This window comes from Lichenostomus cassidix, unplaced genomic scaffold (genome assembly GCF_008360975.1).
Source record: "Lichenostomus cassidix isolate B80296 unplaced genomic scaffold, HeHo_3.0 HiC_scaffold_37, whole genome shotgun sequence".
Lineage (NCBI taxonomy): Eukaryota > Metazoa > Chordata > Aves > Passeriformes > Meliphagidae > Lichenostomus > Lichenostomus cassidix.
In genome coordinates this window covers 1075165-1090982 of record NW_028147279.1, presented here as the reverse complement: position 1 = coordinate 1090982, position 15818 = coordinate 1075165, and the positions used below count along the sequence as shown (strand labels likewise).

Below are 15818 nucleotides of genomic sequence, written 5' to 3'. Positions count from 1 at the left end.
TTGGGTTGTTTTTGGGGTGTTTCTCTCCATTTTAGGTGACAGGACTGTGTGAGTGTCACCCTGGATTTTTGGGTTTCTCCTGTGACATTTTTGGGATATTTCTCTCCATTTTAGATCACTGGAATGTGTGAATGCCAGCCAGGATTTTTGGGTTTCTCCTGTGACATTTTTGGGATATTTTTGGGGTGTTTCTCTCCATTTCAGGTGACAGGACTGTGTGAATGCCAGCCAGGGTTTTTGGGTTTCTCCTGTCACATTTTTGGGGTGTTTCTCTCCATTTTAGATCACTGGACTGTGTGAATGCCAGCCAGGATTTTTGGGTTTCTCCTGTCACATTTTTGGGATATTTTTGGGGTGTTTTTCAGATCACAGGTCTCTGTGAATGCCAGCCAGGGTTTTTGGGTTTCTCCTGTGATCTCTCCCTGGGGGACAGCCGAGGTTCAGGCCGCTGGTACCTGCTGAGCCCTGAGGATCCCAACTTCACCCCCAGAGCTGCTGCAGCTGGAGCTGTGATCCCAAAAACCGGGGAGCTCTACGTGTTTGGGGGTCAGTCTGGGGGAAAATGGGATTTTGGGGGGATTTGGGTGAATTTGGGGAGAATTTGGGGAGAAAAACATGGAAAAAATAGGGAAAAAAATGGGAAAAACCCAGGAAAAAATGGGGAAAAAACAGGGAAAAAATGGGAAAAAACGGAAAAAATGGGAAAAAATGGGGATTTTGGGGAAAAATGGGGGTTTGGATGAGTTTGGGGAGAAAAATGGGGGAAAATGGGAAAAAACGGGAAAAACGGGGAAAAAAATGGGAAAAAATAGGGAAAAAATGGGGAGAAATAAGGTAAAAATGGAGATTTTTGGGGGGATTTGGGGTGAATTTGGGGAGAAAAATGGAAAAAATGGGGAAAAAAAGGGGAAAAAATGGGGATTTGGGGGGATTTGGGGCTGCAGGAGCTGTGATCCCAAAAACTGGGAAGCTCTACGTGTTTGGGGGTCAGTCTGGGGGGAATTTGGGGATTTTGGGGGGATTTGGGGGGAAAATGGGAAAAAACCAGGAGAAATTGGGGAAAAAACAGGAAGAAATGGGGAAAAATGGGGAAAAAATGAGGAAAAAACGGGAAAAAATGGGGAAAAAATGGGGATTTGGGGGATTTGGGGCTGCAGGAGCTGTGATCCCAAAAACTGGGAAGCTCTACGTGTTTGGGGGTCAGTCTGGGGAAAAAATGGGGATTTTGGGGGGATTTGGGGGGAAAATGGGAAAAAACCAGGAGAAATTGGGGAAAAAACAGGAAGAAATGGGGAAAAATGGGGAAAAAATGAGGAAAAAACGGGAAAAAATGGGGAAAAAATGGGGATTTGGGGGATTTGGGGCTGCAGGAGCTGTGATCCCAAAAACCGGGGAGCTCTACATGTTTGGGGGTCAGTCTGGGGGAAAATGGGGATTTTGGGAAAATGGGGAAAATGGGGAAAAATGGGAAAAATAATAAAAAAAGGGAAATTTGGGAAAATAGGGAAAAATGGGGATTTTGGGGGGATTTGGATGAATTTGGGGAGAAAAACAGGGGAAAAATGGGAAAAACAGGGAAAAAATGGGGATTTGGGGGATTTGAGGCTGCAGGAGCTGTGATCCCAAAAACTGGGGAGCTCTACGTGTTTGGGGGTCAGTCTGGGGGAAAATGGGATTTTGGGGGATTTGGATGAATTTGGGGAGAATTTGGGGAGAAAAACATGGAAAAAATAGGGAAAAAATGGGAAAAAATGGGAAAAAATCAGGAAAAAATGGGGAAAAACAGGGAAAAAACGGGAAAAAACAGGGAAAAAATGGGAAAAAATGGGGATTTTGGGGAAAAATGGGGGTTTGGATGAGTTTGGGGAGAAAAATGGGGGAAAATGGGAAAAAACGGGAAAAACGGGGAAAAAAATGGGAAAAAATAGGGAAAAAATGGGGAGAAATAAGGTAAAAATGGAGATTTTTGGGGGGATTTGGGGTGAATTTGGGGAGAAAAATGGAAAAAATGGGGAAAAAAAGGGGAAAAAATGGGGATTTGGGGTGATTTGGGGCTGCAGGAGCTGTGATCCCAAAAACTGGGGAGCTCTACGTGTTTGGGGGTCAGTCTGGGGGAATTCGGGGATTTTGGGGGAATTTGGATGAATTTGGGGAGAATTTGGGGAGAAAAACATGGAAAAATAGGAAAAAATAGGGAAAAAATGGGAAAAACCCAGGAAAATATGGGGAAAAAAATAGGGAAAAAACGGGAAAAAACAGGGAAAAAATGGGAAAAAATGGGGATTTTGGGGAAAAATGGGGGTTTGGATGAGTTTGGGGAGAAAAATGGGGAAATGGAAAAACGGGAAAACGGGAAAAAAATGGGAAAAAAAGGGAAAAATGGGGAGAAATAAGGTAAAAATGGAGATTTTTGGGATTTGGGGTGAATTTGGGGAGGAAAAATGGAAAATGGGGAAAAAAAGGGGAAAAAATGGGGATTTGGGGGATTTGAGGCTGCAGGAGCTGTGATCCCAAAAACTGGGGAGCTCTACGTGTTTGGGGGTCAGTCTGGGGGAAAATGGGATTTTGGGGGATTTGGGGGAAAATGGGGATTTTGGGGGAATTTGGGGTGATTTGGGGAAAAATGGGAAAAAACAGGGAAAAAATGGGGAAAAAAGGGGGATTTGGGGTGAATTTGGGGAGAAAAATAGGGAAAAAATGGGGAAAAATGGGGAAAAAATGGAGAAAAATGGGGAAAAATGGGGGAAATGGGGAAAAAATGGGGAGATTTGGGGAGGTTTTGGGTGGTTTTTGGGGTATTTTTTGGGGTGTTTTTGGGGGGTTTTGGGTGGATTTGGGTGTCTCAGGGATTTGGGGTAATTTTGGGGTAATTTTGGGGGATTTTGGTGGATTTTTCCTTAGGTTTGGATCTGAATGAAGCTCTGGGGGATTTGGTGAAATTCAATTTCAGCTCCAATCGTTGGGAGAAAATCCCTGAGAGACCTGGGAGCCCCTGGCCGGTGAGAGAGGAAAAATCAGCCAAAATCAGCCCAAAATCAGCCCAAATCACCCCAAAATCAGCCTAAATCACCCCGAAATCAGCCCAAATCAGCCCAAAATCAGCCCAAAATCAGCCAAAATCAGCCCAAAATCATCAAAAATCACCTGAAATCACCCCAAAATCAGCCAAATTCACCCCAAAATCAGCCAAAATCAGGCCAAAATCAGCCAAATTCACCCCAAAATCAACCAAAATCACCTGAATTCACCCCAAAATCACCCCCAAATCAGCCAAAATCAGCCCAAAATCAGCCCAAATCACCCCAAAATCACCCCAAATCACCCCAAAATCAGCCCAAATCACCCCAAAATCAGCCAAATTCACCCCAAAACACCCTGAAATCAGCCAAAATCAGCCAAAATCACCCCAAAATCAGCCCAAATCACCCAAATTCACTCCAAATTTGCCCCAAAATCACCCAAATTCACCCAAAATCTCCCAAAATCAGCCAAATTCACGCCAAAATGACCCCAAATTCACCTCTAATCACCCCAAAATCAGCCAAAATCACCCAAATTCACCCCGAAATGACCCCAAAATCACCCCTAAACACCCTGAAATCAGCCAAATTCGCCCAAAGTCACCCCAAATTCGCCCCAAAATCACACCAAAACCACCCAAATTCATCCCTAAACCACCCAAATTCACCTCAAAACACTCCAAATCACCCCAAAATCACGCAAGTTCACCCATAAACACCTAAATTCACCCCAAAACCACCCAAATTGACCCCAAATCATCCCAAAATCACCCAAATTCACTCCAAAATCACCCTGAAACACTCCAAAATCACCCAAAATCAGCCCAAATCACCCCAAAATCAGCCAAAATCACCTGAATTCACCCCAAACCCAGCCAAAATCACCCCAAATTCTCCCTAATTCACCCCAAAATCACCCCAAATCATCCCAAAACACCCCCAAATTTCCCTCCGAACCCCCCAAATCTCTCCCCCAAATTTCCCCTCTAACCCCACATCTCCCCAAATTCTCTCCCAGCCCCCTGTCACTCTCACTCTGCCGTCCCCTGGTCAGACTCGCTGCTCATTTTCGGTGGCCAACTGGCCCCAAATCCATCCCAAACACCCCAAATTTCCCCAAATCTCCTTCCCAAAATCCCCAAATTTCCCAAATCCCCTAACCCAAATCTCCCCTTTTTTCCAGCCCCCTGGCACTCTCACACCACTGACCCCAAACCCCAAAATCCCCAATTCTCTCCCCAAATCTCCCTCCAAAGCCCCCAAATCTCCCCCAAATCTCCCCCAATCTCCCCGAAACCCCCCAAATCTCCTCTGAACCCCAACTCAATCTCCCCCACTCCAAACTCCCCCAAATCTCCCCAAATCCCCCAAATCCCCCCAAATCTCCAACTCCAAATCCCCCCCTAACCACTCTCCCTTCCAGCCCCCATCACTTCACTGCCATCCCCAGACCCCAAATTCCCCAAATTTCCCACCATTCTCCCCCAAATCTCCCCCAAATTCCCCCAAAATCCCTATTTTCCCACCCCAACCCCACCCCGACCCTCCCAAAACCCCCAAATCTCCCCCAGATTTCCCTAAATTTCCCCACTCGCCCTAAACCCCCATCCCCAAATCCCAAATTTCCTCCCTAACCCCAAATGTCCCCCAGTTCTCTTCCAGCCTGCCCGTCACTCCCACTCTGCCGTGCCCTGGTCAGACTCACTGGTCATTTGCAGTGGCCAACTCTGCCCCAAATCCATCCCAAATCTCCCCCAAATCTCCCCCAAATCTCCCCCAAATCCCCCCAAATCTCCCACCAAATCCCCATTTTCCCTCCCACCCCAAACCCCCAAATCTCCCCAAATCTCCCCAAACCCCAATCTCCCTCTTTTCCAAGCCCCCTGGCACTCTCACACCACTGACCCCAAACCCCCAAATCCCCAATTTTCCACAAATTTCCCCCTCACCCAAATTTTCTCCCAAATTGCCCCAAATTTCCCCCAAACCTCCAAATTTCCCCCAAATCTCCCCAGATCTCCCCAAATTTCCCCATTTTTCCACCCCAACTCCCCAAATCTCCCCCAAATCCCCCAAATCTCCTCCCCAAAATCCCCAAATTTCCCAAATCTTCTAACCCCAAATCCCCTCTCTTTTCCAGCCTGCCCGTCACTCCCACTCTGCTGTCCCCTGGTGGGGCTCGCTGGTCATTTTCGGTGGCCAACTGGCCCCAAATCCATCCCAAACACCCCAAATCCCCCAAATTCCCCCAAATCTCCTCCCCCAAATCCCCCCAAATTTCCCCCCAAACCCCTGAAATCCCCCCAAATCTCCCCAAATCTCCTCCCCAAACCCCCCAAATCTCCCCCAAATCTCCCCCAAATCCCCCCCCCCAAACCGAAATTTCCCAAACCCCCCAAATCTTCTAACCCAAATCTCTCCTTTTTTCCAGCCTGCCCGTCACTCTCACTCTGCTGTCCCCTGGTGGGACTCGCTGGTCATTTTCGGTGGCCAACTGGCCCCAAATCCCCCAAATCCCCCAAATCCCCCCAAATCCCCCCAAATCTCCCCCAAATCTCCTCCCCAAACCCCCCAAATTCCCCCAAATCCCCCCAAATCTCCCCCAAATCTCCTTCGCAAAATCCCCCAATTTCCCCCAAACCTCCCCAAATCTCCCCTCTAAGCCCAAATTCCCAACTATCTCCCCAAATTTTCCCTCAAACCCCCAAATTTCTCCTCCTAACCCCAAATTTCTTCCCTAACCACCTCAAATCCCCAAATTTCCTCCTCAAACCCCCACCTCTCTCCCCAAATCTCCCCAAATCCCCCAAATCCACCCCAAATCTCTTCCTGAAACACCCCAAATCTCCCCAGATCCCCTAACCAATCTCCCCCAATTCTCTTCCAGCCTGCCCGTCACTCCCACTCTGCTGTTCCCTGGTCAGACTCGCTGGTCATTTTCGGTGGCCAACTGGCCCCAAATCCATCCCAAACACCCCAAATCCCCAATCCCCCCCAAATCCCCTAAACTCAAATTTCCCAAAATCCCCAAATCTCCCTCTCTAACCCCAAATCTCTCCTTTTTTCCAGCCTGCCCGTCACTCCCACTCTGCCGTGCCCTGGTCAGACTCACTGGTCATTTTCGGTGGCCAACTAGCCAGCGGCTCTCTCACCAACGACCTGTGGCTCTTCCGGCCGGCAGGGGGCGCCTGGCAGCAGCTGCAGCCCCCAAAAAACCCCAAAAACCCCCAAAATCCCCCAAAGCTGCCCCAAAATCAGCCTCCGCCCCTCGCTGCACACGCCGCTGCCGTGGTGGATGAGTGGATGTACGTGTTTGGGGGTGAGTTGGGGAATTTGGGGGAAATTGGGGGAATTTTGGGGGTTTTTTGGGATTTTTTTGGATTTTTTTGGGATTTTTTTTGGGGTTTTTGGGGGATTTTTTGGGATTTTTTTGGGATTTCTTTGGTTATTGGGGATTTTTTGGGGATTTTTTTTTATTTTTTAGGGATTTTTGGGGGTTTTTGGGGATTTTTTTTTGTTTTTTGGGGTTTTATTTGGGGATTTTTGGGGTCGGGGGTTTGGGGTGTGGAGAATGAGTGGATGTACGTGTTTGGGGGTGAGTTGGGAATTTGGGGGAAATTGGGGAATTTGGGATTTTGGGGGATTTTTTGGGGATTTTTGGGGATTTTTTAGTGGTTTTTGGGGCTTTTTTTGGGATTATTTTTGGGGATTTTTTTATTTTTTGGGGGAATTTTTTGGGATTTTTTGGATTTTTTAGGGATTTTTGGGGGATTTTTTTGGGTTTTTTGGGGCATTTTAAGGGATTTTTGGGATATTTTGGGGAATTTTTTTGGGTTATTGGGGATTTTTAATGGATTTTTTTTTGGTTTTTTGGCATATTTTGTGCTTTTTTATTATTTTTAGGGTTTTTTGGGGGGGTGTATATGTTTTCGGGGTTTTTTTGGGGTTTTGGGGATGGTTTTGGGTTTTTTCTTTATTTTTTGCCTCTCCAACCCCAAAATCTCCTGTTTTTCCCTCATTCCATGTTTTCTTCTCTGGACTTTCAGGATTTTGGGGAGTTTTGGGGTTCTGAGAATCCCAATTTTTGGGGATTTTGGGGCGATTTTTTGGGGGATTTTTGGGACTCTCCAAAAATCCCAATTTTTTTGATTTTTTGCATTTCCAAACCCCAAAATCCCCTGATTTTCCCCCAATCCAAATCACACATCCAAAGCCATTTTTCCCATTTCCAGGTTGATTTTAGGGTTGATTTTGGGGCTTTTTGGGGCATTTTTAGGGCAGATTTGGGGCAATTTTGGGGCGATTTTTTTGGGGATTTTCGGGACTTTCCAAAAATCCCATTTTTTTGGGATTTTTTGCATTTCCAACCCCAAAATCCCCTGTTTTTGCCCCAAATCCAGGTCGAACCCCCTGGGATGTTTTCTCCTCGGGACTTTTCCGGATTTTCCTTCCCAGGGGAAGGAAGAGGAATTTGGGGATTTTGGGGACTTTTGGGGTTCTGAGAATCCCAATTTTTGGGGATTTTTCCTTTAATTTCTGATCTCCCCCAAATCCCTCAATTTTGGGATTTTCCCACTTTCTTAGGACATTTTTTTTTATCCATTTTGGGGCATTTTGGGGCAGATTTTGAGGCAGATTTGGGGCAATTTTGGGGCGATTTTTTGGGGGATTTTCGGGACTTTCCATAAACCAATTTTTTGGGGATTTTTTGCATTTCCAACCCCAAAATCTCCTGTTTTTGCCCCAATCCAGGTCGAACCCCCTGGGATGTTTTCTCCTCGGGACTTTTCCGGATTTTCCTGCCCCAGGGAGGACCTTGGGAAGCTGTGGAGGTTTGGGGAGGAAAATCCCCAAAATCTGCTGGACATTCCATGGTGTTTTATCCTCCCCTGAGGAGCCTCCTGGTCTATGGGGGACACAGACCTTCCACTGCCAGGTCACTGGGATGGACTGGGATTGAACTGGGATGGACTGGGACAAACTGGGACAAACTGGGACAAACTGGGAGGGTGATTTTGAGGTGATTTTGGGTGATTTTGGGGTGATTTGGGGTGATTTTGGGGTGATTTTGGTGTTCTACCCTCCCCTGAGGAGCCTCCTGGTGTATGGGGGACACAGACCTTCCACTGCCAGGTCACTGGGACAAACTGGGACAAACTGGGACAAGCTGGGGTTGGACTGGGATGGACTGGGATGGACTGGGACAAACTGGGAGTGAGATTTGGGGTGATTTTGGGCTGATTTGGGCTGATTTTAGGGTGATTTTGGGGTGATTTTGGTGTTTTATTCCTCTTTTTGGAGCATCCTGGTCACTGGGACAAACTGGGATTGAACTGGGATGGACTGGGAGTGAGATTTGGGGTGATTTTGGGGTGATTTTGGGGTGATTTTGGGGTGATTTTGGTGTTCTATCCTCCCCTGAGGAGCCTCCTGGTCTATGGGGGACACAGACCTTCCACTGCCAGGTCACTGGGATGAACTGGGACAAACTGGGATGGACTGGGACAAACTGGGAGGGTGATTTTGGGGTGATTTGGGGTGATTTTGGGGAGATTTGAGCTGATTTTGGGGTAATTTTGGGGTGATTTTGGTGTTTTATTGTCCTTTTCGGAGCTTCCAGGTCACTGGGATGGACTGGGATTGAACTGGGAGGGAACTGGGATGGACTTGGACAAACTGGGACAAACTGGGATGGACTGGGAGTGAGATTTGGGGTGATTTGGGGTGATTTTGGGGTGATTTTGGTGTTCTGTCCCCCCCTGAGGAGCCTCCTGGTCTATGGGGGACACAGACCTTCCACTGCCAGGTCACTGGGATGGACTGGGACGGACTGGGAGGGACTGGGAGGGGCTGGGAGTGAGATTTGGGGTGATTTTGGGGTGATTTGGGGTGATTTTGGGTTGATTTTAGGTTGATTTTGGGGTGATTTTGGTGTTTTATTCCTCTTTTTGGAGCATCCAGGTCACTGGGATTAACTGGGACATACTGGGATTGAACTGGGACAAACTGGGATGGACTGGGAGTGAGATTTGGGGTGATTTTGGGGTGATTTTGGTGTTCTACCCTCCCCTGAGGAGCCTCCTGGTCTATGGGGGACACAGACCTTCCACTGCCAGGTCACTGGGATGGACTGGGACAAACTGGGATGGACTGGGAGTGAGATTTGGGCTGATTTTGGGTGATTTTGGGGTGATTTTGGGGTGATTTTGGTGTTTTATTCTCCTTTTTGGAGCATCCTGGGCACTGGGACAAACTGGGATTGAACTGGGATGGACTGGGATGGACTGGGACAAACTGGGACAAACTGGGACGGACTGGGACGGACTGGGACAAACTGGGAGTGAGATTTGGGGTGATTTGGGGTGATTTTGGGGTGATTTTGGGGTGATTTTGGTATTTTATTCTCCTTTTTGGAGCCTCCTGGTCACTGGGACAAACTGGGCTTGAACTGGGATGGACTGGGAGTGAGATTTGGGGTGATTTTGGGCTGATTTTTGGCTGATTTTGGGGTGATTTTGGTGATTTCTCCTCCTTTCTGGAGCCTCCAGTGACTGTCAGGTAACTGGGATTGAACTGGGATGGACTGGGATTGACTGGGAGTGAGATTTGGGTGATTTTGGGGTGATTTTGGTGTTTTATTCCCCTTTTTGGAGCCTCCTGGTCACTGGGACAAACTGGGATTGAACTGGGACGGACTGGGATGAACTGGGAGTGAGATTTGGGGTGATTTTGGGGTTTACTTTTGGGTTTTCCATTTCTTTTCCATTTTTTTGCTCCTATATTTGGTGGGTTTTCTTAGCTTTCTGTTGCATTTTTCCCAATTTTTCCCAGTTTTCTCCTTTTTTCACCTTATTTTTTGGGTTTTTTTTGCTTTTCCATTTCTCCCACCTCTGATCTTTCATTTTCTCTCATTTTTCCCATTTTTTCCCGATTTTTCCTGCAGGTTCAGCGTCAGGGTGAACTCCACTGACCTTTTGCATTTTTTCTCTCTTTTTTTCCTCTTTTTTCCCCTTTTCACCTTATTTTTTGTGGGTTTTTTGGGGTTTTTTTGGGGTTTTTTGGGGTTTTTTTGGGTTTTTTTTGGTTTTTTTGGGTTTTTTTGGTGGTTTTTTGGGTTTTTTTGGGGTTTTTTTTGGGGATTTTTTGGGGGTTTTTTTTGCTTTTCCATTTCTCCCACCTCTCACCTCTCCATTTTTCCCATTTTTCCCATTTTTTCCCCATTTTTTTCCCCCCAGGTTCAGCATCAGGGTGAACTCCACTGACCTTCTGCATTTTTTCTCTCCTTTTTCCTCTTTTTTCCCTTTTTCACCTTATTTTTTTGGTGGTTTTCTTTGTTTTTTTGGGGTTTTTTGGGGGTTTTTTGGGGTTTTTTTTGGGTTTTTTTGGGGATTTTTTTGGGGTTTTTTTTGCTTTTCCATTTCTCCCACCTCTCACCTCTCCATTTTTCCCATTTTCCCTGTTTTTTTCCCCATTTTCCTGCAGGTTCAGCATCAGGGTGAACTCCACTGACCTTCTGCATTTTTTCTCTCTCTTTTCCCCTTTTTCACTTTATTTTTTGGGGTTTTTTGGGGTTTTTTGGGGGGTTTTTTGGGGTTTTTTTGGGTTTTTTGGGTTTTTTTGGGTTTTTTTTGGGGATTTTTTGGGGGATTTTTTTGCTTTTCCATTTCTCCCACCTCTCACCTCTCCATTTTCCCCATTTTTTCCCCATTTTTCCTGCAGATTCAGCGTCAGGTTGAACTCCACTGACCTTCTGCATTTTTTCTCTCTCTTTTCCCCTTTTTCACCTTATTTTTTGGAGTTTTTTGGGGTTTTTTTGGGGGTTTTTTGGGGTTTTTTTGGGGGTTTTTTTTGGTTTTTGGGGTTTTTTTGGGGGTTTTTTTGGGGATTTTTTTGGGGTTTTTTTTGCTTTTCCATTTCTCCCACCTCTCACCTCTCCATTTTTCCCATTTTTCCCATTTTTTCCCCATTTTTTCTCCCCAGGTTCAGCGTCAGGTTGAACTCCACTGACCTTCTGCATTTTTTCTCTCTTTTTTCCTCTTTTTTCCCCTTTTCACCTTATTTTTTTTGGTGTTTTTTTGGGCTTTTTTGGGTTTTTTTTGGGTTTTTTGGTGTTTTTTTGGGCTTTTTTGGGTTTTTTTTGGGTTTTTTGGGGTTTTTTTGGGGTTTTTTGGGTTTTTTGGGGTTTTTTTGGTTTTTTTGGGGATTTTTTGGGTTTTTTTTTTGCTTTTCCATTTCTCCCACCTCTCACCTCTCCATTTTTCCCATTTTCCCTGTTTTTTTCCCCATTTTCCCCGCAGGTTCAGCATCAGGGTGAACTCCACTGACCTTCTGCAGTTTTTCTCTCTTTTTTCCTCTTTTTTCCCCTTAATTTTGATAGTTTTTTAAATTTTTCTTCTGAGTTTTTTCCATCTTTTTTCCATCTTTTTTTCCATTTCTTTTCCATCTTTTTTCCTTCTTTTTTCCCCTTTTTCTCCCCATTTTTTGGTGTTTTTTTCTTACTTTTCTCTTGCATTTTTCCCTATTTTTTCCCATTTTTCACTTATTTTTTGGGGTTTTTTTGGGGATTTTTTCGGGTTTTTTTGCTTTTCCATTTCTCCCATCTCTGACCTTTCATTTTCTCTCATTTTTCCCATTTTTTCCCCATTTTCTCCCCAGGTTCAGCGTCAGGGTGAACTCCACTGACCTTTTCCACGTCGATCGGCACCACTGGAGCTCCCTGAGGTCTCGTGGGGATCAGGGGGGAGTTGGGAACCCCCTGAGGGGCCCTCGGGAGAGAGCATTTCACAGTGCCACCCTCATCGGGGACTACATGCTGGTGTTCGGTGAGAATTCCCCAAATTCCCAAAAAAATCCCCAAAAAAACTGTGAAAATCCGGTAAAAATCCCACTAAAAATGGTGAAAATCCCGTAAAAATCCCCTAAAAAACCCCAAATCCAGAGAGCTTTCCACAGTGCCACCCTCATCGGGGACTACATGCTGGTGTTTGGTGAGAAATCCTGAAATTCCCAAAAAAATCCCCCAAAAAATCCATAAAAAACCAAAAAAAGGGTGAAATTCCCATAAAAATCCCATTAAAAACGGTGAAAATCCCATAAAAACCCCAAATCCAGAGAGCTTTCCACAGTGCCACCCTCATCAGGGACTACATGCTGGTGTTTGGTGAGAAATCCCCAAATTCCCAAAAAAATCCCCAAAAAAATCCGTAAAAAACCAAAAAAACGGCAAAAATGTGGTAAAAATCCCATTAAAAATGGTGAAAATCCCATAGAAAACACCCAAAATCCCATCAAAAACCCAAATCCACAGTGCCACCCTCATCGGGGACTACATGCTGGTGTTCGGTGAGAAATCCCCAAATTCCCAAAAAAATCCCCAAAAAAATCCATAAAAAACAAAAAAAAGGGTGAAGATCCTGTAAAAATCCCATTAAAAACTGTGAAAATCCCATTAAAAACCCCAAATCTAGAGAGCATTTCACAGTGCCACCGTCACCAGGGACAACATCAGGAACTCCTGGATCCCAAAAATCCCAAAATTCCAAAAAATCCCCCAAAAAATCCGTGAAAATTCAAAAAAACTGCGAAAATCCCACTAAAAACGGAGAAAATCCCGTAAAAATCCCCTAAAAAACCCCAAATCCAGAGAGCTTTCCACAGTGCCACTGTCATCGGGGACTACATGGTGGTGTTCGGTGAGAAATCCCCAAATTCCCAAAAAAATCCCCAAAAAAATCCGTGAAAATTCAGAAAAAGGGTGAAAATCCCATAAAAATCCCATTAAAAAAACAGTGAAAAATCCCATAAAAAACACCCAAAATCCCATAAAAAACCCCAAATCCACAGTGCCACTGTCATCAGGGACTACATGCTGGTGTTTGGTGAGAAATCCCAAAAAAATCCCAAAATCCCAAAAAAATCCCCAAAAAAATCCATTAAAAACCGAAAAAATGGTGAAAATCCTATAAAAATCCCATAAAAACCCCAAATCCAGAGAGCATTTCACAGTGCCACTGTCATCGGGGACTACATGCTGGTGTTCGGTGAGAAATCCTGAAAATCCAAAAAAAATCCCCCAAAAAATCCGAGAAAATTTAAAAAAAGGGTGAAAATCCCATAAAAATCCCATTAAAAACTGTGAAAATCCCCTAAAAAACCCCAAATCCAGAGAGCATTCCACAGTGCCACTCTCATCGGGGACTACATGCTGGTGTTTGGTGAGAAATCCCCAAATTCCCAAAAAAATCCCAAAATTCCCAAAAAAATCCCCCAAAAAATCCCCCAAAAATCACAAAAAATACAAAAAAATGGTGAAAATCCCATTAAAAACACCCAAAATCCCCTAAAAAACCCCAAATCCAGAGAGCTTCCCACAGTGCCACTGTCATCAGGGACTACATGCTGGTGTTCGGTGAGAATTACCCAAAAAAATCCCAAAATCCCCAAAAAAATCCCCCAAAAAATCCGTGAAAATTCAAAAAAACGGTGAAAATCCTGTAAAAATCCCGTTAAAAACACCCAAAATGCCCTAAAAAACCCCAAATCCAGAGAGCTTTCCACAGTGCCACCCTCATCAGGGACTACATGCTGGTGTTCGGTGAGAAAATTCCAAAAAAATCCCCAAAAAAATGGTGAAATTCCTGTAAAAATCCCATTAAAAATGGTGAAAATCCCATTGAAAACACCCAAAATCCTATAAAAAACCCCAAATCCAGAGAGCATTTCACAGTGCCACTCTCATCGGGGACTACATGCTGGTGTTCGGTGAGAAATCCTGAAAATCCCAAAATTCCCAAAAAAATCCGTGAAAATTCAAAAAAACTGCGAAAATCCCACTAAAAACGGTTAAAATCCTGTAAAAATCCCCTAAAAAACCCCAAATCCAGAGAGCTTCCCACAGTGCCACCCTCATCGGGGACTACATGCTGGTGTTTGATGAGAATTCCCAAAAAAATCCCAAAATTCCCAAAAAAATCCGTGAAAATTAAAAAAAACAGTGAAAATCCTGTAAAAATCCCATTAAAAAACAGTGAAAAATCCCATAAAAAACACCCAAAATCCCCTAAAAAACCCCAAATCCACAGTTCCACCCTCATCGGGGACTACATGCTGGTGTTTGGTGAGAAATCCTGAAAATCCCAAAAAAATCCCAAAAAAAATCCATAAAAAACAAAAAAAAGGGCGAAAATCTGGTAAAAATCCCATTAAAAATGGTGAAAATCCCATTAAAAACACCCAAAATCCCCTAAAAAACCCCAAATCCACAGTGCCACCCTCATCGGGGACTACATGCTGGTGTTTGGTGAGAAAATCCCAAAAAAATCCCAAAATTCCCAAAAAAATCCCCAAAAAAATCCCAAATTCCACTGGAATTTTTCCCCAACCCCCGAATTTCGGGCTAAACTCCCAAAATTTTGGGCTAAACTCCCAAAAATTCCCAAAATTCCAGGGGGAAATGAGAGTCTGATCCCTCAGGGGATTCCCATCCTCCCAAAATTTGGGATCCAACCCCAAAATTCCTTAAAAAACTTGGGAAAAATTCTCCAAAATGACACTTAAACCTCCCAAAAAAATCCATTTTTTGGGCAAAAAACTCCCAAATTTCACAGGAATTTTTTCCCCAACCCCCCAGATTTTGGGCTAAACTCCCAAAATTTTGGGAAAACCCCCAAAAATTCCCGAAATTCCAGGGGGAAATGAGAGTCTGATCCCTCTGGGGATTCCCATCCTCCCAAAATTTGGGATCCAACCCCAAAATTCCCTAAAAAATTGGGGTGAAATCCTCCAAAATATGAACAAAATGCCCGAAAATTCCATTTTTTGAGAAAAAATGTTGGGATTTTGGGGAATTTTGGGAAATTTTGGGGATTTCTGTGGGAATTTTTTTGGGAATTTTGGCTCTGATCCCTCATGATCCCAAAATTTGGGATCCAACCCCAAAATTCCCTAAAAAATGGGAACCAAATCCTGCAAAATCACAATGAAACCCCCCAAAAAATCCATTTTTTGGCCAAAAAACCCCCAAATTTCGCAGGAATTTTTTCCCCAACCTCCCAAATTTTGGGCTAAACTCCCAAAATTTCGGGATAAACCCCCAAAAATTCCCAAAAATTCCCGAAATTCCAGGGGGAAATGTCCACACTCACTACCACGAGGAGAAATGCTACGAGGAGGAACTTCACCTGTACCACCTGCGCTGCCAGCGCTGGGTCAGGGCTCAGCCTATGGCCCTGGGGACAGGTGAGAGTTTGGGGAAATTTGGGGAAAATTTGGGAAAAAAATTGGGAAAAGGTTGGGAAAAGTTTGGGGAAAAATTGGGGGAAAATCGAGTGAAATTTGGGTGAAAAATGGGTGAAAAATGGGAATTTTTGGTCATGAATTAGTGGTCAGGGCAGAGCCAATGGCACTGGGGACAGGTGAGAGTTTGGGGAAATTTGGGGGAAATTTGGGAAAAAAATTGGGAAAAGGTTGGGAAACGTTCAGGAAAAATTTGGGGAAAATTGGGTGAAATTTGAGTGAAAATCGAGCAAAATTTGGGTGAAAAATGGGATTTTTTGTCGTAAATTGGTGGTCAGGGCACAGCCTATGGCCCTGGGGACAGGTGAGGATTTGGGGAAATTTGGGAGAAATTTGGGAAAAAAATTGGGAAAACGTTGGGAAAAATTTGGGAAAAATTTGGGGAAAATTTGGGGAAAATTGGGTGAAATTTGGGTGAAAAATGGGATTTTTCTGTCGTAAATTGGTGGTCAGGGCAGAGCCAATGGCCCTGGGGACAGGTGAGAGTTTGGGGAAATTTGGGGA

The 15818-nt window shown here is 44.6% G+C and overlaps 1 protein-coding gene across 1 annotated transcript in view; it reads left to right on the top strand.

Annotated features, from left to right (window-relative positions):
• LOC146423550 (multiple epidermal growth factor-like domains protein 8) overlaps positions 1-15818 on the top strand; it is a 67040-nt gene that overhangs the window by 13709 nt on the left and 37513 nt on the right. The window contains exons 5-10 of the mRNA XM_085044638.1: positions 366-546; positions 2902-2999; positions 6090-6339; positions 7773-7956; positions 11676-11842; positions 15144-15257. Coding sequence (XP_084900764.1) covers positions 366-546; positions 2902-2999; positions 6090-6339; positions 7773-7956; positions 11676-11842; positions 15144-15257 — 994 coding nt within the window. The remainder of the gene's footprint in view (positions 1-365; positions 547-2901; positions 3000-6089; positions 6340-7772; positions 7957-11675; positions 11843-15143; positions 15258-15818) is intronic.